This window comes from Sciurus carolinensis, chromosome 7 (genome assembly GCF_902686445.1).
Source record: "Sciurus carolinensis chromosome 7, mSciCar1.2, whole genome shotgun sequence".
Classification (NCBI taxonomy): domain Eukaryota; kingdom Metazoa; phylum Chordata; class Mammalia; order Rodentia; family Sciuridae; genus Sciurus; species Sciurus carolinensis.
Genome location: NC_062219.1, coordinates 76,037,984 through 76,060,159, shown reverse-complemented (window position 1 = coordinate 76,060,159; position 22,176 = coordinate 76,037,984). Strand labels below are relative to the sequence as shown.

The window sequence follows — 22,176 nt, the reverse complement described above, 5'->3', positions numbered from 1 at the left end:
AGATAATCGTATATAAGTTTATGTAATTTAATCTGATCCCAATTTAGAACTGAAGAAACTGAGGCTCAGAACTTGTCAACTTGCCCAACTTCACAATTAACAGCAGAAATTAGAACTTGATCACTTTCTTGATTATGAAATAACTGAAACATACAGAGGCATCTTTTTCCCTCTTCTTTTACATCCCACATAAGGGCAATGAACAAAAAACTGGCCTTAATTATAACACTGATTATTGTTCTCACATAAAATACCAATTACTCTTCTTTTCCTTAGAAATCAATTGCCAATTATTTAAAAGTGCTAACTTCAAGGCTTTTCCAAAAGTTTCCTTCACATTCTTAATGAGCAGATTTTTAATAGGCCCTCTAAAAATGTCTCTCAAATAATACAATTCATTATAAACCTACTTGTTTTCTTATCTTGAGACTGTTATTGGACTGTTTTAAAAACTAACACTCTTATTTGACTTTTCAAAATCTATTCATAGTAGATGAAATCTCTGGGGTGGCAATGGATACCCTGTGCTGTTTAAAAAAAAAAAAAAGAAACCTCTTCAAGTCTTAATTGGAGATTTAACACTTTCTACCTCTGTCTACTCTTCCACCAAACGTATTAAGACATTTAGACAAATACTATTTAAGAAAACATTTTCAGTAGAACTATCTAAAAATGACTTTTCCATTAAACAAAATTCTTTTTATAATTATTACTTTCACAATTGTGGTTAGTATCAAGAGTTCAATACACAATTATTTAGATCTTTGTCATTTCTTTATGATCAAAAGCTTTCAATTCTTCTTTAAGAGTTAAAGGTATGTTATAATTTGTTTATGAAGTTTGAGCAACACCTATTATTCTCCAGTTAGTATACAAATCAAAATACACAATTTTTTGATTAAGTACATAAATTTTACTTACATTTGATTCTTTGCTGCTTGCCTCTGAGCTTTTCTTTCTTTCCTTTTCTGATCTGGTGGCTTAGCAAAAACAATTTCAATATTTTCTCCCTCCAAGTCTTTTCCATTCATTTCTTCCATAGCCTTAAAAAATTAAATATGACCATTATAAAAGCAGGTCTTTCACAACAGCTGCAACTGATTTAAAAAAAAAAAAAAAAAAAATCAAGCTAGGTGGCCTAAAATCCCAGCAACCTGGGATGAGGCATGAGGATGGCAAGAAATTTGAGACCCAGGGCTGTAGCTCAGTGGCAAAAGTGCCCCTAACTTCTGTCCTAAGCACCAACAATAATTAAATTTAATTAAATCATTTATTATTAATGTTGTAAGGAAAGCCTCAGTAAAATAGGACGGCAAGGTTTTACTTAATACAACTCAACTTTTCCTTTTTTACATGGAAAATTGACTAACTCAACTAAGGTCAATAAATGTCTGCTTCAGTTGGTTTTATGATCTCTGCATTTCCAACTTCAAGAATTTATTGAGTCTATGATGACTAAAATTTCTTAGCCTAATTCAAATGCCTATGGTATTCTTTTTTTTTTTTTTTACCTTGACAGCACCATCTCGTTCATCAAAATGAATGAAAGCATAATCTTTTAGTTTCTTCACTCGTTCCAGTTTCCCAAATTGACTAAATGCCTTTTCTAAAATCTCTTCTGTTACGGTATTGGCAAGGTTGCGTACAAACAGCACTTTTACCTGAAATTTAAAAAAAAAAAAAAAATTTCCCTGTGTATGTCCAAAGAGTTCAACTTCCAAGATGCTACCACCCCACCCAGTAAGTTTCATGTTTCACAAAAACATGGAAAATTTAAAAATTTTTTTAAAAGTTTTCAACACTTTTGACTAAGTACTATGTAGTGAGGTTGTAGGATCAGGCCTGAAGATGTAAAACACACACTTTACCAAAGACGGTAAAGTTGTTTCTGAAAAGATGCTCAACATCATTTATTATTAGGGAACTGCAAGTTACAACAATAGTGACATAATACTACAGATCTAATAAACTTTCAAAATCCAAAACACTAATACCAAGGTAGGTGAAGATATGAATCAACAGAAACTTACTCACTGATGGGGGAGAGGGATACAAAATGGCACACCCCCTTTGGAAAACAGTCTGGCAGAGCTCCTTACGAAACTAAACCCTCTTACTATAAGATCCAGCAATCCTGCTTCCTAATATATTTACCCAAGAGTTGAAAACCTACACTCACACAAAAACCTGCACACAGATGTTTATATCAGTCTTATTTATAATAGCCAAAACCTGGAAGTAACCAAGATGCCTTGAATTAGAGTACTTAAATGGAGAAGTATGGTATATACAGAATGAGATATTCACCACTATGAAGAAATGAATTATAAAGCCACAGAAAGACATGGAGGATTCTTATATATGCTTCTTACGGTGTAAAAGAAACCAATCTGAAAAGTCTACATACTTCATGATCCCAACTATATGACATTCTGAAAAGGCAAAGTTAAGAGACAGTAAAAAATGATCAGTGATTGCCAGGGGCTGGAGGGTAGTAATGAACAGGCACAGCACAAAGGATTTTTGGGACAGTAATACCATTCTTTAGGAACCTTCAGGAAGTGGGGCCTCATGGGAAGCAGCAGTTAGGTCACACTGGCGAGTCCTTGAAAGGATATCAGGACCTCAGACCCTCCTCTTCCTCTATTTCCTGACTGGCATGAGGTGAGAAGCTTCCTATACCATACATCCCACCATTAATATATTGCCTTGCTATAAGCCCAGAAAAGCCAAGGTAGCCAAATGACCATGAACCAAATCTCTTTGCCAAAATAAACCTTTCCTCCTTCTAAGCCAGTCATCTGTTATATTGCTAAGTAGTGAAAAGTTGACCAACATTTGTCAAAACCCATTAGTGTACATCAAGAGTGAACCCTAATATGAACTACAGACCTTAGGTGCTCAACACTAGCTCATCCATTTTAACAAATGTAGTAATCCGATGAAGGACACTGATGGTGGGGAGGGCCTAGAACCAGGGTTGAGTGGGAAGAAAGTATATGAAACCTCTCTAAGATTTCTGTTCAATCCATTTCACTATAAACCTAAAGCAGCTTTAATAAACAGTCTATTTAAAAGGAAATATAGACTTTATGCTTGATTGCCTTTAATTATTAACTATTTTGCAATAAAAAAGGGATAGACATTTCCTAATAATGTGAATACCATGCCCTCTAGGAAATCAATGTTTAAAATTAACATAACTGAGCAAAACTAATTAGGATCTGCTGTTGAAAAAGGAGGAAGTATTAAAAATACTGACAAGAGGGTAGGGATATAGCTCAGTGGCAGAACACTTGCCTAGCAAGGACAAAGCCCTGGGTTCAATCCCAGCATTGCAAAGGAGAAGGGGGAAAAAAAGACAAATTCTTATTTGAGCTTTCTCAATTACAAAATCTAACTTTTCTGAATATAAACATTACCCTTTCTCCTAAAATACCTGAATAGTACTTGAATTTGTTAATCTAAAGTGGTAACCCCATAAAAGTTTCATAGTCCAGAGAAGAAAAGAATTTCAAATATCTTCTGTCTTCTAAGACCTTCATCTTTTAAATAATACTATTTTTCTGACATTTCACACTCCCCTCTTTAAAGTGAGCTCATAGTAGACACATGGCCTATTAAAGGGGATTCCTAAAAGACAAAAATGTAGAATAACTTAATTGCAAACTACACTAGTATGTAGTGAAATGTTGACTCAAGATGTTTATTCTCACAGGATGTCTCAACTGATTGCTGAAGCAGGATGCCTAATAATAGCTAAACACTATAAGTATAGCAGTTCTGCTAGGGCCAATTCAGCTCACTATTTTTAGGAGTAAGACTTTTAACACAAAAACCACATAAGCTAATGGCACAATTCTCAAAAACTCAAAGAAATGGCTCTTAAAATCCACACAAGTATGGGACTGAACCATTTCTACAACATGTGGACTACTTTATCATGAGATTATAATAGCTAAGTATCCATGAAAAAATTTCCATAATCACTTTTCACACAAATTACTATTATGTGGCCCTGAGTAAAGAACACCTCTCTCACCTTCAGAAATGTGATTTAAAACATGTACACAATTCATTTTATAACTTCTCTCTCCTTCATCCTTCTCCCATTAACCCCTCAGAAAATATTTTTAACTCCCCCATTATTACCTTTGCCATAACTTCAGGATCAGGATCTTCTATAGGATCTGCCCATTCAACAGTTCCAACATTTCCCCAGACCTTGACTTTACCACTCATTAACCTACGCCTTGCCTGGGCAGCTGTTTTGTGATCTTCATATTCAAGAAAGCAAAAGCCTCTGTTTTTTTTCTTGTCATCCGGTTGGTGGTATAAAATGACGTCTGTAAGACCCTCTGAAAGTAAGCAGCCATTCCAGGGAAATCAGATAAACTAACTACCAATAATAAGGAAATCAAAGGATTTGTTTTTCTAAGATACTAAATATCAATATAAACAACCTCTTAAATTAGTCATCTTTACAAAGGACTTTTAAAAAAAAACACAAAAAAAGACCAAATGATTTTCTTAATCTACCCTCTCATGTTTCCCACCCCAGAAACACTCCCACAGAAAGAAAACGTGCTTTCTGACTATTGCCAAATTAACTATTTTGACTATATTGACTATTTTGCTTCCACTAATTCTATCAGAAGCAGCTAATCTTTATGTAATTATTTAGGAAAATGCCATAATAAATCAAAAATGGGTAACTTTTATTATATAAACAAACACTGAAATTCTAATGGTACTTTCTGACCTCAGGTATCAATATCAATTTTATTTCAAAGAAAATTAGCAATATTACTGCCTAAGAAATGTTAATATTCCCAAAGACAGATAATTTGCGAAACACTAAGTAGATAAGACTATTTTCTAATAAGCCACCTGTCATTTTTAAACTATTATTAAAGATAACCATATACCATATTAATATATTAATCTCAGTTTACAAAAATAATACTTATAGTAACACCTAAAAAGAACACACAAAGTAACAGCACTGTGTAAAAGAAAAGAAGCAAAAAAATGATTTTGCAGATTCAGAGATCAAATCCCAGTTGCATCCCTTAGTAACTTGTGTAGTTTTCCATAAGTTATTTCCCAAAATTGTGTGTCTCTTTTTCCTTATGGGATCATCTATCCCATAAAGTTGTGACAAAGGATTCAATGTATCAACAAGTGTAATGTTTAGAACAGTGCTTGGCAATCAGAAATATGCCATTATCTTCATTATTAAAAGCTGCACCTCCTTTCAAATAAATCTAACTTACCTGTTACTTTGCTGAATTCTTCAAGAATCTGTTCCTTGGTTTTACTTTTAGGAATAGAGCCCACAAAAAGCCTATTGTTGGCAACTGAGATGCAGACACCAATGTGTTTTCCAGAACGAATTTCATGATTATTATACTGAAAAGAGGAAAAAAGTACACTATTTTTCAATTACTTGAATCAATTAGATGTATTTATTTTAGAAGATCCCCACGTCCCATACACAAAAACAAAACTTTTAACAAATTAACACTGAAAAGAATTGTCATACTTCAAAAAATGGTTTACTGTAATTCCCATACAAAAAGGAACTATAATCTGAGATACTAAGAACATGCTGATAAACCACACTAAACAATTTTATGGATTTAATGCAGAAGTTTACCACTGAATTCTTTAAATCCAGTATACCTATTTAACAGTTTAAATTAAAAAATGATGATTCTACAATACCTTAACTTCTAAATTCATTCTGCCAACTATTATTTTCAAGCAAAGGAATGCAAGACCAGCAAGCTTTCTGCCTTCCCAGTAACAAGTACATAAAAATTTTTCCCATCTCTACTCTCTTGTAATTAACTTGCAATAGGAATTTTGTGTTTCAAAGATACAAGTCTAAACACAGAACTCCTTTTTATTCTTAATATGATTCTACTTTTTTTTTTTTCTTTTTTTTTCTTTTTTTTTTAAGTAGTACTAGGGTCAAACCCAGGGGCACTTTACCACTGAAGCTACATCTCCAGTCCTTTTGATTTTGAAATGGTCTTGCCAAACTGCCCTGGCTGGCCTTGCTTGCAATCCTCCTGCCTCAGTCTTTCAAAGTCACTGGAATTAAAGGCATGCACCTCCTAATTTCACTTTCATCAGCAAGTTCACCATGGAAAAACACAAGCAGATTATGGTAAAACTATTGTAATTATAAAACTACAGTAACATGTAAATTTAATTTTCATGAAACCATGTCCTATAAATTAATGGTAAGACATTGAAGAGCACATGCAAAATACACCTGTCCAAGTGACAATCTACCAATAAGTATTATTTCAAAATCAAAATTCAAAAGTATCCACATTATTTGGAAAAGTGGATTAAATGAATTACATAGTTAAAAACCACCTCAAAATGATTTTATTAATAACGGTGGGGGTGACAGCAATAATTATTAGTTCCCAACACCTGATCTCAGCATCAAATTCATACATACATACAAGTGAAAATAAACTAAGGAACCAACATGAATTTCCATATAACTTATAGAATGGCTTTATGAAAAAAGAAAAACCATTCTTATTTATTATTCCCATTTTTGCACAATAGGTACAGCAAGTATAACAAAAAAACAATGCACAGTCAATTCTTCCATATCCTTTTTTCATCTCTAGATAATCGAACTTCAATAAAATTCACATATTGTACCTCCAATTCAGAACAGTTTCATACTCTCTACCTGCCTGGTTCTGTTCAAGCTATCCAAGCCTCTGGCCATCCTGGTCCCAGGTTTATCTCTATATTTATGTCAATGACAGAACTTTTTTTTTTTCTTAAATCATTTTTGCCTATTGAAAAAAATTTCTGCAATGCACAATGGCACATATAGCTTGTAATTCCAGCAACCTGGGATCCTCCCAAGGCTAGCCTAGGCAATTATCAAGACCCTGTCTCAAAATAAAAATAAAAAGAATAAGAGATATATAGTTCAGTGGTAGAGAGCACCTGGGTTCTCAATGGCTCCCTAACACCAAAGAGATAAAGTTCAATGCTTGGCCATCCTAAAACTCCAGGATACTTTCTCTGGAAAGTACAATAACTTAGTTCTTTATTTATATCAGTTCTTAAGTATGCAATTTTATACTTTCAAAGCCTCTGAAGAAAAAAATGTGTGGAACTTCCACCAAACTCCTCCAAATACTAGTAAACAGAGTTCAACCATTAAATACTTTGCAATTTCTCGTCCTAAAATGGTTAACAAAAACACCCTTTCATGTTAACATAGACCAATAGTCCTCAATGAGAGTAATTTTGCCCCCAGAAAAGATATCTGACATTACTGGTTGTCGTAGATTGTGGCAGGTAGTGGGGGTCTTGCTGTTGGTATTTAATGGATAGGTAAAGGTCAATAATACTGGGAAACATCCTACCATTTGCACAGGACAGCTGATCATAACAATCACCTACACTAAATAAAACACTAGTGGTGAGGTTGAGAAATCCTGCCATATACTGTTTTCTAACATATCATCTAAGGTGTTATTTACCTGTTTTTCTACTCCATTAACCCAAAAATCTCTTAGAAGCAGAAATACATTACCAGAAAATAGTGGCACTATGGTTGAATGTGACATTGTCTGGGACTATGGGTAGCTAGACTATAGTGCCTTATTTCTATACAAACAGGTCAAACTAAGAACACAATAAATTGATTTTAAATGTGTGTAACTCCCACTAGATTTTTATAACCAAGCAGCAAATAGCATCCTTAGTGACATGTCAATGGTTTTTGATTTGGTCTTCTAGTCTGTAACTCTTAAAGAATTGACAAAAACAAAGAGTAAGAAAAAAAGAAGGAAGAAAATACAAAATGTTTAAAGGGAAATAACTACACGACTTACTTCAAGGGTGACACTAGTAGTAGTATTGTTATTATCATCTTCATCATGTATTTTGTTTTCAAAAAGTTGGAACACATGAAGTTAATTAAGAAATACCTAACAAACTTATAAAACTTGAACTCTTAGTTATACCAAAAAAAATATTGAAAATAAAAACAATCATAACAAGAACTCTAGCAGTGAAAGACAACAAAGAAAGAATTCCATCAAGGCATCAATCAAAGAAATAAAGGGAAGACAACCTATCTGTAATGTAGCCAACACTTCCATCAACCACCAACATTAACAATGCTACTTCAACCAAGTCATTGATGACTGTTTTTATTATTATTCTATTATTATCTACAGAAAAACCATTTCTTTCCTTTCAACCCATCATCTGACTGTTAAATCAAGTTGAAGAGGATTGATTAGTGGTATGAAAAATGACTGTGATTTCTGAACAATATAAATAACATGAATATTGATCAAGAGTTATAAAATAAACTCTCCCATATTCAAAGACAACTTTGAAAAATACAGGTAGCACAGAGTAAATTGGCTCTCCAATGAAAATAACTCACTAAAGGAGCAGAGACCCTATGGGCATACTGTCCAAATAAAAGTACTTACAACTAAATATTTCTTGAAGTAATGATCCATCTACAAAGTATGTGTATTTGAACATATATTCTAAATATTTAATCTTTCTCACTCCAATAACAATCTTTCACCTCAAACAACAAACCTCACCCCAGCAGGCAGGTTAACAGTGAGTTTGATGGTGAAAAGGCAAAATAAAAATCTGAGCCTTAACAGACTCAAATTTAATACTGATGAACCCTAACACTCACAGACAGACAAAATATGAGATCTTCCTGCTTTAGGAAGGTGAGCCCTAGTGAATTATCTAGCTTTCACGCCCAATGCCACAGTGGGGTAATCAAATATAAAGATCAACTTTGACCATCAATCTGGTTTCAATATTTCAACATCCAAAACATAAATATTACTAGATGAACTTAAATATTTCATCTAGTCTCAAATTTTTAAGTCATTTTTTTTCTGCATAGACATCAGTCACTGAATTCCCAGAAATTTAGCAGTCTCAGATTTGGAATCTGATCCAGGAAGTTACTTAGTTCTAACTCCTCTCAGCAAAGCTATTACCTCCCAAGTCCATTCATTTTAATGTTCAACATTACTGATGAAAAAGTCGTCTTTCTACTGGGCCTAAATCTACTTCCCTGAAAATTCTAAAGTAAATCTGTTTCTTCCACAAGTGACAGCACTTCACTTACCTGCACACAAGTTCATGACTCAGCTGTTCTTTATGATTTGAGACTAATCATTCCTTCTTTGATAATGGCAAACTAAAATGCCTCCAAGAGACTGGCAAGTGTCACTTAAGAATGTCATTCATAACAGTATTAGTAGATGGAGGCTGAGATTGAAGATTTTAGAATGAACTAGAATGAACTAGAGACCACTAATTGTCCACTTCTAGATACCATACACCTCTATTATATGTAGTCCATGTTATTTAGCTTATTTGGCAATCGCATCATATTGTTGACTCATAGTACAACTTGTTAGTTTTACAAAGGACCTGACATTTGTCAATTCCATTCTATTAGATTTAGAATATCTTTCCCTGGCTATCAAAGTTTTTCCAGAGCTTGATTTTATCACCCAAGCATTTACCCTCACTACATACAGATTCAAAACATTTCAGTCCAACCATATCCTCATTTAAGGCACTGATAAAAATTCAAATAAAATCTACAGCATATCACTAGTAGCCAATCATTTCTCTATTCAAAATCTTTGCCCTCTCTCTATTGCTGCCACCCTCCTTTTGTCCTTTGTTCTTCTCATCCAAGTTCCCTTTATTATTCAAACATTTACATAATACCACACCAAAGCTCAGAACTTTAATGGGACTAGGCAACTTAGTCCAGCAGTTCTAAACTACTATCTTCTGGCATTGGTTTTACATAAATTTTATCTCATTTCCTCACAACAGTTTTAAATAGGTTCACCTGCTTTCTTCATTGTGCTGCTCAAATCTTTCTCAAAAATCCTTCTCTACCAAACCTAATTCAAAACAATCTATCCCTTCATTCTTTCTTGTTTCACCATATGCTTACATTTAAATTGCAATTAGCCTCCATTATAAACTCTCTATATCTATATCTGCATATCTATAGTAAACCTTTTCATGTTAAACATAATAAATATTTGCTAAATTGCTACTGTAGTATTTTGTGATCTATTTTGTTAGCTGCATTCATCAAAACAGTTTTACCTACATTATACTGGAGCACAGGTAGAATATGGTGAAAAACATCAGTGGCTATTAATATTTTTACTTCCAACGTGCAAATAAAGATATCACCTATTCCAATAAGCACTATTAGCATTTTTGCCATGACATTTTCATTATGTGCAACTGTCATAAGCAGTACAGCACCACTGGTCCTAGCCTCCACACAAACACATACACACTTGCCTTCCCTTCTTCCTGGTTACTGTAATAATCAGAACACCATACATTTTCAAATAGGTGAGGGGAAAGCATCATCATCACTCACTCATCTAATCAAATTCCTATGTCTGAGGATAGCACAGAATAAATAAAAATCACTGCAAATGGAGGCTATCAAACTTTTGAGCTATACAACTCCCATCACTCCCGCAGTGCTGGGGATTGAACCCAGGGCCTTGTGCATGCGAGGCAAGCACTTTACCAACTAAGTAAGCTATATTCCCAGCCCATAGAACTATAATGTATTAGATGGCACTAGTAAGCCAGTTAGGTTATTTATCCACCATAGTGGCATTATTCTAAAGGTTAGTGATATGGAGTGGGGGCTTATACTCTGATGGGGAAAGATACATAAAATAATTTTACAAAGTCAAGAAATAATTTCAGCCAGGTGCAGTAGCACATGCTGGTAAACCCAGCAGCTGAAGAGGCTAAGATAGGAGGATTGCAAGTTCAAAGCCAGCCTCAGCAACTCAGCAAGACTTTGTCTCCAAGTAAAATACAAAATAGGGTTGCAAATGTGGCCCAATAGTTAAGTGTCCCTGGGTTCAATCCCTTGTACCAAAAACAAAAGGATAAATAAAAAACAAAAGCCTTTAACAAAGCCTCTTTTTATTTTATTTTTTGCTTATTTACTAACAGTTACCTCCACAAAGCAGGAAGCACTGTCGTATATCTTTATTTGCGGACTTCATGCATGCCAGGTAGACACTCACTGAGTGTCCAGCCCAGCAAGACCTATTTTATCTCATTCATGATACCCTCCCTCATGGTGCAACTGAAATGTAAGCTGCTCAAAGTCGGGAGAGGCCTTCCAAGAGGACTTGATTGATAAGAAGTCAGCAGCAGTAACATATGGGCTGCAGTGGTCTTGAGATAGACATGGTCACGGTTTATTTGGAAGTCAAAAAAGAAATAAGGTTGGAGGGGTAATGACCATGAAAGGAAGGAAGAGGGTAAGCAAGAATCTGATTGGATAGTGCCTCTTCTGGAAGTCAAGTTTTCAGCATGGGAATGTTGTAATCTAATCTGTATTGCCAAATGTAAATAACAACAGAAGACAGTGTGACTAGTTACAATTCATCAGTAGTCTGAATGGTACAAACAGTACTAAAGACTGGAGTGGTAGCAGTAAAGATGGTAGAAGTGATAGATGTCAAAAATATTTTGACTGTAGACATGACTTATTTCGTGAGCTCTTTTTAAACACTGCTTAAACTATTACATAATTTAAAGAATCAGGCTACTTGGTGCCATAATTTGTACTGATGATTTTAATTGTTGTCCAGTTAATGCAGCACCTAGCACAGTGTCTGTCCCTCAAAAACTACTCAAGCCATTACTATTAATTACCTTTTTGTAAGTTTATATACTATTTCCCTAGTTAGACTACCATCATTTACAGATGGGCTTGTTTTATTCCCCCAAAATACAATGCAGATGTTGGGTGAAAACATGGTCATTTGAAAACCCTGCAGTTTCTTCTAACTCCATGCTGCTTCTGCTAATAAGATCAGTTAATACATTTTTACAAGTAATCCACATGCAAATTATAATCTGTAAATTTTTAATCTCAGGTAACAAACCACTGCTGGGTCAGTTTTTTTTTTAAATGACAAATACCTGAACAAACTTTCAACCTTCAAGATATTCAAGACAAAGTCAAAGAAATGTTTCGATCTTGTCTGATGTATCAACGCAAAAGAGGCATTTTCCCAACATTTGTCATATATAACAAGAATGACACTTCAAATATTAAAAAATGCATCTTGGTTAGAGTTGTAACTCAAAGAAAATCTCAAGATAAGATACAAGCAGGGACAGTTTCCAAAGTATGCTCCCCTGAGGAATGTATTTAGGAAGGGAATAAGGTATTTCCACAAATGAACACAAAGTAGCAAAAAACACTGAAAATCAATTTGAGTTTTATATTTTGTCCAGAATGCTTCAATTACTTTGCTTCCTCAAAAACCTAATTCTTCTTTTATTGTATTTAATCAAAACTTCCAAATTCTATTCACAATAAAGAATTTTTTTTTTTTTTTTTTTTTTTTTTTTTGCGCAGTGCTGGGAATTGAACCCAGGGCCTTGTGCATGTGAGGCAAGCACTCTATACCAACTGCCAACTGAGCTATATCCCCAGCCCAAAGAATTCTTAAAAAAAAAAAAAAAAAAAAAAAAAAGCAAATGATATATCCAACTCAACCCAAGGAATATACACCAATTTCACAGGAAAAAAAAAATTATTTTGTAAAGGCACCAAAATGCAAAGACTCCCATTTGTCAAATAGCGAAATACAATTATGCCCCCAGATAAGGATTCAAATCACAACAGAAAAACCCAAAAAGTAGTGGTAAAAAGTTTGGTATGAGACTTAGTTCATAGATCGATCAAAAAGTCTGCCTATTTTTAAGAGGTTTCTATATCAAGTTAAAATATTTATATCTTAATATTTACATTAATATATAGTAATACAGGTTAAGAAGAAATAAGTGTCCTCTAGCATTGCAATTTTGCAAAAACTTTGTAAAAATCCGTTAAGCTGGAAAAACTTTCCAAAATAAAACACTTCAGAATATACTTACCGGCCCTCAAAAGATACTGATACACCTTTACTTAAGCCTTCTACAAATCATCCAGAAACAGGTTCTAGTGAGAACCTACCATAACAAGTATATTATGACATCAAGAATTAAGTAGTCTACGATGTCAATTTAATGTTCTTTTAAAAATTATTGATACCACATCACTGGTTAAATTTATTAGCTTTTTTGTAGCAAAAACTTAACAGCTGCATGTATTTAAAAAAATAAATAAAAACCTTACTACCACTTTGTTGCTACCTGGCAAATGCTCTATTCTTTTTATATGAAATTAAGCATGTAATTTCTAAAGTACCTCTTTCTAAAGCTCCATAAAGTCCTTCATTTTACCTGAACTGATAAAACTAAAATTTTGACAGCTCCAATGTTACCATGCTACCAGAGAATGGCTCCCTATGAACTAATATCCCCTGTGAAGTAGGAAGTAGTCTTTTAAGGAAAGCGGTTACTTTTAAAAAGTAACAAAATTCCAGAATTCTCTTTAAAGACGCTGCACACTTTAAGAAAAAACACACCTCCACAACACTCAACTATATATATATGTATGTGTGTGTGTGTGTGTATATATATATATATATATGTAACGTACAAACACATGTACATACGCAACCAAACATAATGAAAGAATCCAAGCAAAACAAAGCATACATATCTTTCTCCTTCAGGTATGCCTCAAAATGTGATATAGGTTGAGCATCCCAAATCTGAAAATCAGAAATACAAACAAGATGCACAAAACTTTGGGATTCTGAAGCATTTCAAATTTTTGCATTAGGGATGCTCAACCACTATAGTCAATGCAAATATCCCAAAAATGGAGAAACTCTGAAATCTGAAATCCTACTTCTGGTCCCAAGTATTTAGATTAAGGGATACTTAATCTGTATACATGAGAAAAAAAAAATTTTTTTTTTCAGAAGTAGTCAGTCTTAAGATTTTGCTCAGAATTACTCAAAAAATATATGTTAGATAAGGCAAAAACTAATAAACATCTGTCACAGTGAGCTATCTATCTACAAAAGTTTCCCTCTAGCTGTATTGCTTGTAAAGTACAATAGGTTTAAATTAACTCCTGGCTCTTAGTGAACTTTAAATTGTAGAAACCTTGACTCACAGAATTTAATAAAACTTTTGGCACGCCTATAGTCCCAGCTATTTAGGAAGTTAAGGCAGGAGGATCACTTAAGCCTAGGAGTTTGCCTGAGCAATACAGGAAGACCCCATCTCAGGAAGAAAAAAGAAATTGAAGTTATATAAGCCATTTTAAACATTAAAAATTCTTTACAAGTTAGAGAAACTAAACTAGGTTCTCACCTACCATCTGGTATTTTAAATCAAAATACTGTCACTCACCACAAAACCCCTTATGGCATTATCAAGAAATTTATAAAATGTGTTTGTAAATTCTGGAAAACGGTATGCCTCAGATGCAGCCAGAAAACTATGGGAGCACTATAACAGTTGTTTTACCAAACCTTTCCACATTCCTATAAATTAAAATTCACACACACACACACACACACACACACACACACCCTTTCTTTTGCCAGGTGTTTCAAGAACCAGTAACCAGGAATTCTATAATACTACTTCATCGATCATGACTCTTACAACTATTCATATACATACTTCTACAATGTCTACACAGAAAATGTCAAATATATTGCCTAATGAAAGGCACAATTAGAAAAAAACCTGGCAATAAAGAAAGTGAATGTTAAGATGGGGGGGCAGCAGCAGCAGCAACAACAACAACAACAAAAAAAACCAACAACACTTACCAGTTTAACAGCCTCTTGAGCGGCTTCTTTTGTACAAAAAGTGACAAACGCATAACCTCTATTGAGACCAGTGAGCGGATCCATCATTAGACGAAGATCCCATATAGGTCCAGCTTTCTCAAATAATGGAACAAGCTCATCCTCAAATAGATCTCTTGGGATCTTCCCCACAAATATCTGTAAATTAAATATGAAGTAAAACCATGGAGAATTCTTTAGGAAACCAGATACCTGTGCTTTACTACAAAAGGTACAAGTTTTTAGTTTCTTTACCTCAGTGCCAACAGAAGGCTGCTGACCTGAATAAACGGAATCTGGAGGCGGTCCCCCATACTTCCTCTGTCCAGTGGTCACATCAAGTGTGTAGCCTGTTCTTTCCAAGAGTGCCTTGAAAAGTTCAAACACCATTAATACTTTTACTGTTAGACTCTCTACAGTGACACATTTAACATTTAAAATCAATCTTTTTCAAATCTTTCCAATTTTCTTAACAATATTCTCCCATAAATCTATTTCTGGGATCTGTTTAGAACTTTCCCTTTTAACATGTGCTTGTTACATTAAATTTCAAGATCCTCTGCCAAATCAAAATAATCTCAATTACTGAGTAGTGAAAATTAAGCTCCATCAACAACTTCCAGGAGAGGGTATATCCTCTCTCCATTATTTACCTCCTAAAAAATAAGCGTACCTAACTTGATTAACTGTAAATTTCTTACAGAATCCCCTGTACCTCACTCCTAGGTACACACAGCCTTTCTAGGCATTTTTTCAACCTGAGGGTGTTATACTCCCCAAACCAAGAATAAAAACTTGGCAGTTCCAGTAAAAAAAACTCATATTATTTGCCATTAAAGTAGCATGCCTCACAGGATAGCCCAGTCATTCAGAAAAGTCCAAAAGACTGAAAAATTTATGAAACTGCAACAACGTAACATAACTTCTACATTTTATCTCCCTGAAAGTGAACTGTTAAAATTTACACAACTCATTTCACTCAGAGAAGTTCTCTTCATCCCCTTGTAATAGTAAGCAAAAGTACTAAAAAGAAGTAGCCCATCAATCTTTAAGGAAAAGGTCAAGAATTAGGACCCACCTCCACCACCTCAGTCACAAAACAAACCTGATTTTCTAAACAACAAAACCAATCTATTAATTAACTGGTAATTCTGAAATTAAAAAAAAAAAAAAAAAGAAAGAAAGAAAGAAAGAAAAGAAATACCAATCACATGACAAAACTTGTTAACATACTGTCAAATGATTTGGGGTGGCCAGATTTTTTTTTTTTAACATGTTCTACTCAAAGAACATTAAATATGAAATTATCAAGCTAGGAATGTACCACTTGCCTAGCATGCTTGAAGTTCTGGGTTCACTCCCCAGCACCATCAAAAAGAAAAAACAAATTGTCATTCATTTACAAAAACGATTCATATGCAAAAATACCTTTGTTCTTCAACTTTATAACCAAGAAGTTCACAAGAAGCTACTTAAAACACTTCATTCTTAATACCCAAATAGGATTGCTTAAGGGTACAACACTGGGTAATGAAACTAAAATGTAATATATGAGTATTACATAAACTAAATGGTTCATATTTATTCTCACATGTAATCTGTGCTAGAAGAGGTAGGCTTTCTTTTACCTTAATCTTTCTCTGATTCAAATCCATCTTTTGTCAATATATTTTAAAAAAACAAAACAAAAAAACAAAAAAAAAAAAACTCATTCTCCATCAAATCATCCTGTAAAAATGTCTGTCACAATTTAAAACCCATTAAAGATTTAAATCACCTCCTTCCAAACACAGAACTGAAAGACAAACTCATTTTGTTCATAAAGTTTTAATAAACTTTTAACTTCCCAATATACATTTAATTACAACTAGCACAATTACAAGGGGATAACCCCTACTTTTTAAACACACATATAATTTAAAATCAATTCACTCACAAATAGACCTGTGAAAGCCACAAATTCTTGGCTAACTATAACAGCTAACTCCATATTCCAATCTTATCTATATTATAGGCTTCCCTCTTCCCACACTATTAAAACCCCACCTAACATCTATCCCTTTCTTAATAACTGGTCTTCTCAAACCATAACCCTTGCCCCAAGAATAATGGCACAACTATAAAAAAACATGAAGTTAAAAACTAATACTAACCATATTTCTATGAACTAAAAAACTACAATGATGAAAACCTAACTGAATTTAAGGTCATTTAGTCTCCCACATGATCTTAAAACTTAACAAAAAAAAAAGTCTTTCACCCTCAATCTGTTTTCTCATTTATATTCCCACACTGAACAACATTATTATTACAAGTTGCTTTTAGAAATAAAACAAGCTAACCTTAATAACAGATTCTAATACAAGAGGCGGTGTTAAAATTATAAAATTCACTGGGGTTTGAGCCTTCTAAGACGATCATCCAGGAGTTAACTGCATCCTTTCAAACAGCAAGAGGTAAAGAGATTCTTCCCAGTTTGGTTTGACAGTCAGTAACCAAACTTGAATCTTTACAAAAAGTATCCAGAAATACAATGGACATGTTTCTTTAAATCTTTTATTTGGAATATTAATAGCCCAGATTTAAACATCAGTAGCTGAATAACAACAGAAAATTGTTTTAAAAACAAAGAATTTTAAAATGTCCAGAGATTTTCAAAAAACAGTAATTAGAATAGACTATTAATCTTTAAAATGTAAACGCATCCATGTCACACCCACGGAATATTTATCAAAGCTACAAAATAGTCAAGGGAACTTTAAAAGGAGTTTTTAAAGACATACCTTAATTTTTGCCTCATCTGGTCCTTTACTAGAATCTGCTACTTTGGTCCCCTGTTTTTCTCTCTGCCTGTAAGTCTTCATGACTCCACATAAAAAGGCACTTTTGTTCTGCAAAGAAATTTCCCATTCATATTTAACAATTACCAAATATATGTCTAATAAAATCAAAATGAGTGCATCAAAACTACTCAAATTTTTAAATCTTTATACACTGACATTAAATTAACATTACCTGAACATGAGAGAGATCACTGTCTTTAAACTGTTGAAGAACTGCCAATGCGCCGTCTTCATTGAACTCTTTTAAAGCTTCGATAGCTCTTTCATCTAAATCACTATGTGCAACTAGCCCTGGAGAAGAGAAAACTTAATTAGTTATCAACTTTCAACATTTCTGGAAAAGTTAAAAAAAAAAAAAAAATGTATGGGCCAATACAAGTATGCTTATGACAACTAACAATTTTATTTCCCTTATCTGCCTATTGAAAAACAAACATTCCTTAGCCATTCAGAATTGCACTCTGAACTAAATGCCTCTCAACCACACAATACAACAACTTATTTTACATTGTTTTGTGTTCCAAGTCAGATGGTTCAACACTCCCTTATTTCTACAGTAAATACATAGACTTACAAATCCTAAAGTCAACCAACAAAATACCAAGCATGACAACTGAACATCTACTCAACTGCAAGTACCACTAGAAAAAAGAACCACCACACCAATGCAGACAAGAGAACAAGTCTACAGTTACCAAGTTATTTAACAAGAATCCTATTATAAAAATACCCAAAAAAGTCACATGGTCCGCTCCCAACATTTAGCAGCTGTTGCTACTGTCATATAGTTTATCCATCAGACCAGCCAGCCTTCCCCTAGGGAGAGCCTATCCCTGCTTAACACTTCCCTCCCTCTACACACCTTAACCTCTAGTTCAAACCTAAACCTAAGTTAACCAACTATCAGAACAAGGCAAAGCTCCAGTTCCCACATTTATTGGAAACCACAAAAAGTTGCTATTTTAGCTCAAAGCCAGAAATCCAATAGAAAAATTTCATAATGTAATTTTGCAAGTGTTAGTTCTTACCTGCAACGTAAATTTCATCTAGTTTTTCAGCAACTTTCTGTGGTAAACCAGCATCAAGCAATGTCTGAAAATTTTCTGAATGGATAACTGCAGAAGTAGTATCCATGGGCTCTTCAGTACCATTTCCATTAACATGTTCTGTAGCCATGTTTCCAGAGATCTGTTCAAACGCAATAAGCAAAATTAAACTAGGATCTTCAAACAGAATAGAGGACAATATGAGAGCCCCAATCTTTACTTTCTCTACCACTTTCTACACCAGCCAACCTGTGCCTCCCTTGAAAAAAGCCTTACTTTAAAGTCACTATCGCCTGACAAGCAGATCTGGAGCCCAGGGCACAGAAGGACCGATTCACTAATTCTTCCTGAGCACCACCCCTGACTCACCTGCTAACACTCCCTAGGAAAAACCATATTACAAAGGAAGCTCAATCAGCACGGAGACGAATCAGCATGCCACATGCAGCTGTTCCCGTACGGAAAATAAGGTGTGTGTAAAGAAAGCAAAGCTGGGCTCGTCCCTCTCCAAGGTAAACCCCCAAAGTGCGCTTTTCCCGCCTGCCGCTTATAGATCAGTAACAACAGCCAGCGAAGAACAAAGCGTTCACACAAGACACCTTCCCACCACCCAATTTCTCCACCCTTCACCCCCACACCCCAAAGCCCGCCCCCAACTCCGCACCCAGAGCGACAGCCTCACCACTGCGGCCGCCAGGAGCCCATTAGAAACACGTGCTCTGCGCCTTCAAATGTCCTACAACTTCCTTCAACGGCAACCCACCAAGTCCCAGGCCAAAACGACCATCACGGACTCCCAAAATCAACCCGCAGCCGCGGTCCGAGACGCAAGAACGCTGCAGAAGCACAACCTCGCCCCTCAACACCCAGGCCGCGGCGGCACCAGGCCACAGGCTCTCCCCGCCCCCAGCGCCGCCGTGACACATGGCTCTCTGCCCCGGGCACTCCCCGGGCGCCGGGGACCCCCGGCCTCCCGCCCGGCCAAGACGTGACCTGGGGCGCGCGGTGCAAGCCCCCACCCCTAGCCCCTCGGTGCAGTGACTACGGCGCCGGGACCGACAAGCCAGCGGCGTAAGGGCGTTCAGCGGACAGCCCCACGCCCGCAAGACCCCGAGCACCGCCCAAGCACGCCGCACGGCCGCTGGACCAGCTCCTCTCCGCCCACTCCCGCGGCGACGGCCACGACACCACCAACTCCGCCGCCGCTCGCGGTCCGCGCGGGCCACGGGGCCGCGGAGGCACCTCCTCCTGGAGCGCCGTAGACAAAGCCCGAACGGCAGCAGCACATGGAGAGGAGGAAGAGGCGGCGCGAGCCGCGGCCTACTCCCAGGCAGCTCCAGTCAACGTGCTCCTCTGCCCCTTGGAATCCATTTTCCAGAAAAGCCGGTTTCTCCCCGCGCCGCCCTCCCCCAGCTCACTCCACAATGTCATGGAGCTCCCCTCCCAGACCCGGGTCCTGGCGGTCGTTACCTCCCCGTTCGGCTGCGGCGGAGGAATCCTGTCCGTAGAAATCGGGTTGCGGGAAACGCGTGCTCGCTGCTCCCTATGTCCGGCGCGAGTGGAGCTGTTGTAAAATGGCGGCCGAAGCTCACGCCGCTGGCAGCAAACCCGATCCAGTTCCACTCGCCTCCGAGCGCGCTCCCGGTGCGCGCGCGCGCCCCCGCGTGACCCCCCTTCCCTCCCCTCCCTCGCGCGTCCGCTTCTCTCACTCCCTCAGCCCCTGCCCTCCTCCAGCTCCTCCTTCTCCCCCTACCACCTCTACCAGCCTTCGTCCGCCCTCTTCTCCCGGCCTTTCTTCGTTCCCTTCTTGCTCCTCTCTCCCACCGCTTTCACTGCCGTCTGCGGCCGCTCAGGCACGAGTGGCCGCCTTTCCTCTCCTCGCTCGCACTCTCGCTCACTCCCTCCCTCGTTCGCTCTATCTCGGCCCCGTCCCCCAGTCCCTGCCGAGTCGGCTCCTCTCTTTCTCTCTCCCGCGCTGACGTGACGACGTAGCCTACGCCTCGGGACGCGCGCCCGCGGGCACCGCCCCCACGCCCCGCCACCTCCCTCACTCCTCACGGGGTGGGGGGGGCGAGACCCCGCCCTTCCGCTCCGGCGGCGGCCGAGGGGCCGAGAGTGAATGAAAGGCCCGCCCCTTCCCCTCCTGACACTCCCCCTCCCACTCCCCTCCTGGCGGGGCGGGCCGGCTCAGCATGTCCCACTCGTTCTCCTTTGTCAGGAGACAGGCATCTCCCCACCCCGCCCCATCCCCCTCCCCCGCCGCAGCCCCACGCGTCCGCCCCACCCCCGCCTGGGCCGGGGGAGCACGGGGCGGGGGGCGCAGAGTGCGGCCGCAGCTCCTCCGAGGGCACCCACCAGTCGGTGCGCGCCGGCCCCCGCCCCGGCGCCGCCGCGTAGTCGTTCCAGGCGGTGTCCACGCCGCCGCCACCCCGCGCTCTTCTCGCTCGGGAAGCTGCAGGCGCACGTGTCCCCCGGGGCGGGGCGAGGCAGACAATGGGGCCGCGGGGGAGGGGAGCGGCGGGGAGACCCGCGGATCTTTGCTCTGGCAGGTCGGCGGGACTGGAGTGCGGAGTCTCCAAGGGAAGACCCGGTTTTCCCTGCTGGACAGTGGGGCTTCCCGGGGCCCCGCAGGATTCGACATTCACGAGAACCTTGGGGGAAGGGAGGGGCGCGCAAGGCTCGGATGAGGAAACCCCATCTGCTTTTGAAGGGGGAACGGGGCAGGCTTCGCCGGAGCCAGGAGTGGCTCCCTCCTCGGGGTGATACCAAGGCCAGATTTGGAAGCGAAACCGCCCGGTGGTGAAGGGTTGTGCAATACTCCGTTTCTGTCCCTGGCCTTTTAAGCAGTTAAGGGCTCCTCTGGCACAGTTTGAGCAACTTGAAACAGCACAAAGCTGTGTGGTTAGGACAACTGTGAGGAAAATATCAGTGTTTCTTTTCAAAAATCTTGGCAACTAAATCTTACATGGAATGACATTCCTTTGTAACCGTTTACTAGGTACAAGAAAGACAAGACAAAGGCATTAAATTTCAGACGCTATATGGATACTAATTTTTATCCATTGCAGCTGTAATGAAAAAGATAACTATCCTTTTAATTAAAAACATTTTTAAGAATTGACGGTTTTGGCAAATGAACCCTTATGCTATGATAACAAATCAGTGGTTCGCGGAAAAGTTAGATAATCACCCTTAAAAGTGCATAAGCAAATGAAATGGAGTTATTTTCATAGGCACCTGGATCAAATATGAAATATTTATTGACCAAAGTACTATCTAGCCAACCTGTTTAAATGTTTTAAAATCTATAACTAAAAATTTCTTACTATTAAATACCTACTATGGTATTCAGCTAATTCAGCAATAAGGATTTTCGTTCACAATCTGAAAGTTGTGATTAATGATATAAATGAAAAATAACCAAAATGTTTTAACTGCAAACATAGTAAAAGTAGAGTAATACTATGGATTACA

At 37.7% G+C, this 22,176-nt stretch overlaps 1 protein-coding gene across 7 annotated transcripts in view; it reads right to left on the bottom strand.

Annotated features, from left to right (window-relative positions):
• Syncrip (synaptotagmin binding cytoplasmic RNA interacting protein) overlaps nt 1-21,265 on the bottom strand; it is a 28,033-nt gene extending 6,768 nt beyond the window's left edge. For 3 of the 7 annotated variants that reach the window (XM_047557865.1, XM_047557866.1, XM_047557867.1), the window contains exons 1-10: nt 20,173-20,330; nt 18,685-18,844; nt 17,829-17,947; nt 17,597-17,704; nt 15,069-15,182; nt 14,796-14,972; nt 5,277-5,412; nt 4,153-4,358; nt 1,512-1,661; nt 922-1,043 (exon numbers count right to left, since the gene is read on the bottom strand). In XM_047557865.1, the coding sequence (XP_047413821.1) occupies nt 922-1,043; nt 1,512-1,661; nt 4,153-4,358; nt 5,277-5,412; nt 14,796-14,972; nt 15,069-15,182; nt 17,597-17,704; nt 17,829-17,947; nt 18,685-18,832 (1,280 nt within the window). In that variant the 5' untranslated portion in view covers nt 18,833-18,844; nt 20,173-20,330. Of the gene's footprint in view, nt 1-921; nt 1,044-1,511; nt 1,662-4,152; nt 4,359-5,276; nt 5,413-14,795; nt 14,973-15,068; nt 15,183-17,596; nt 17,705-17,828; nt 17,948-18,684; nt 18,845-20,172; nt 20,389-21,057 lie in introns of those variants that run through there. The other 4 variants (XM_047557868.1, XM_047557870.1, XM_047557869.1 and 1 more) reach the window with 4 other exon arrangements.
• Nucleotides 21,266-22,176: the final 911 nt, after the last annotated feature.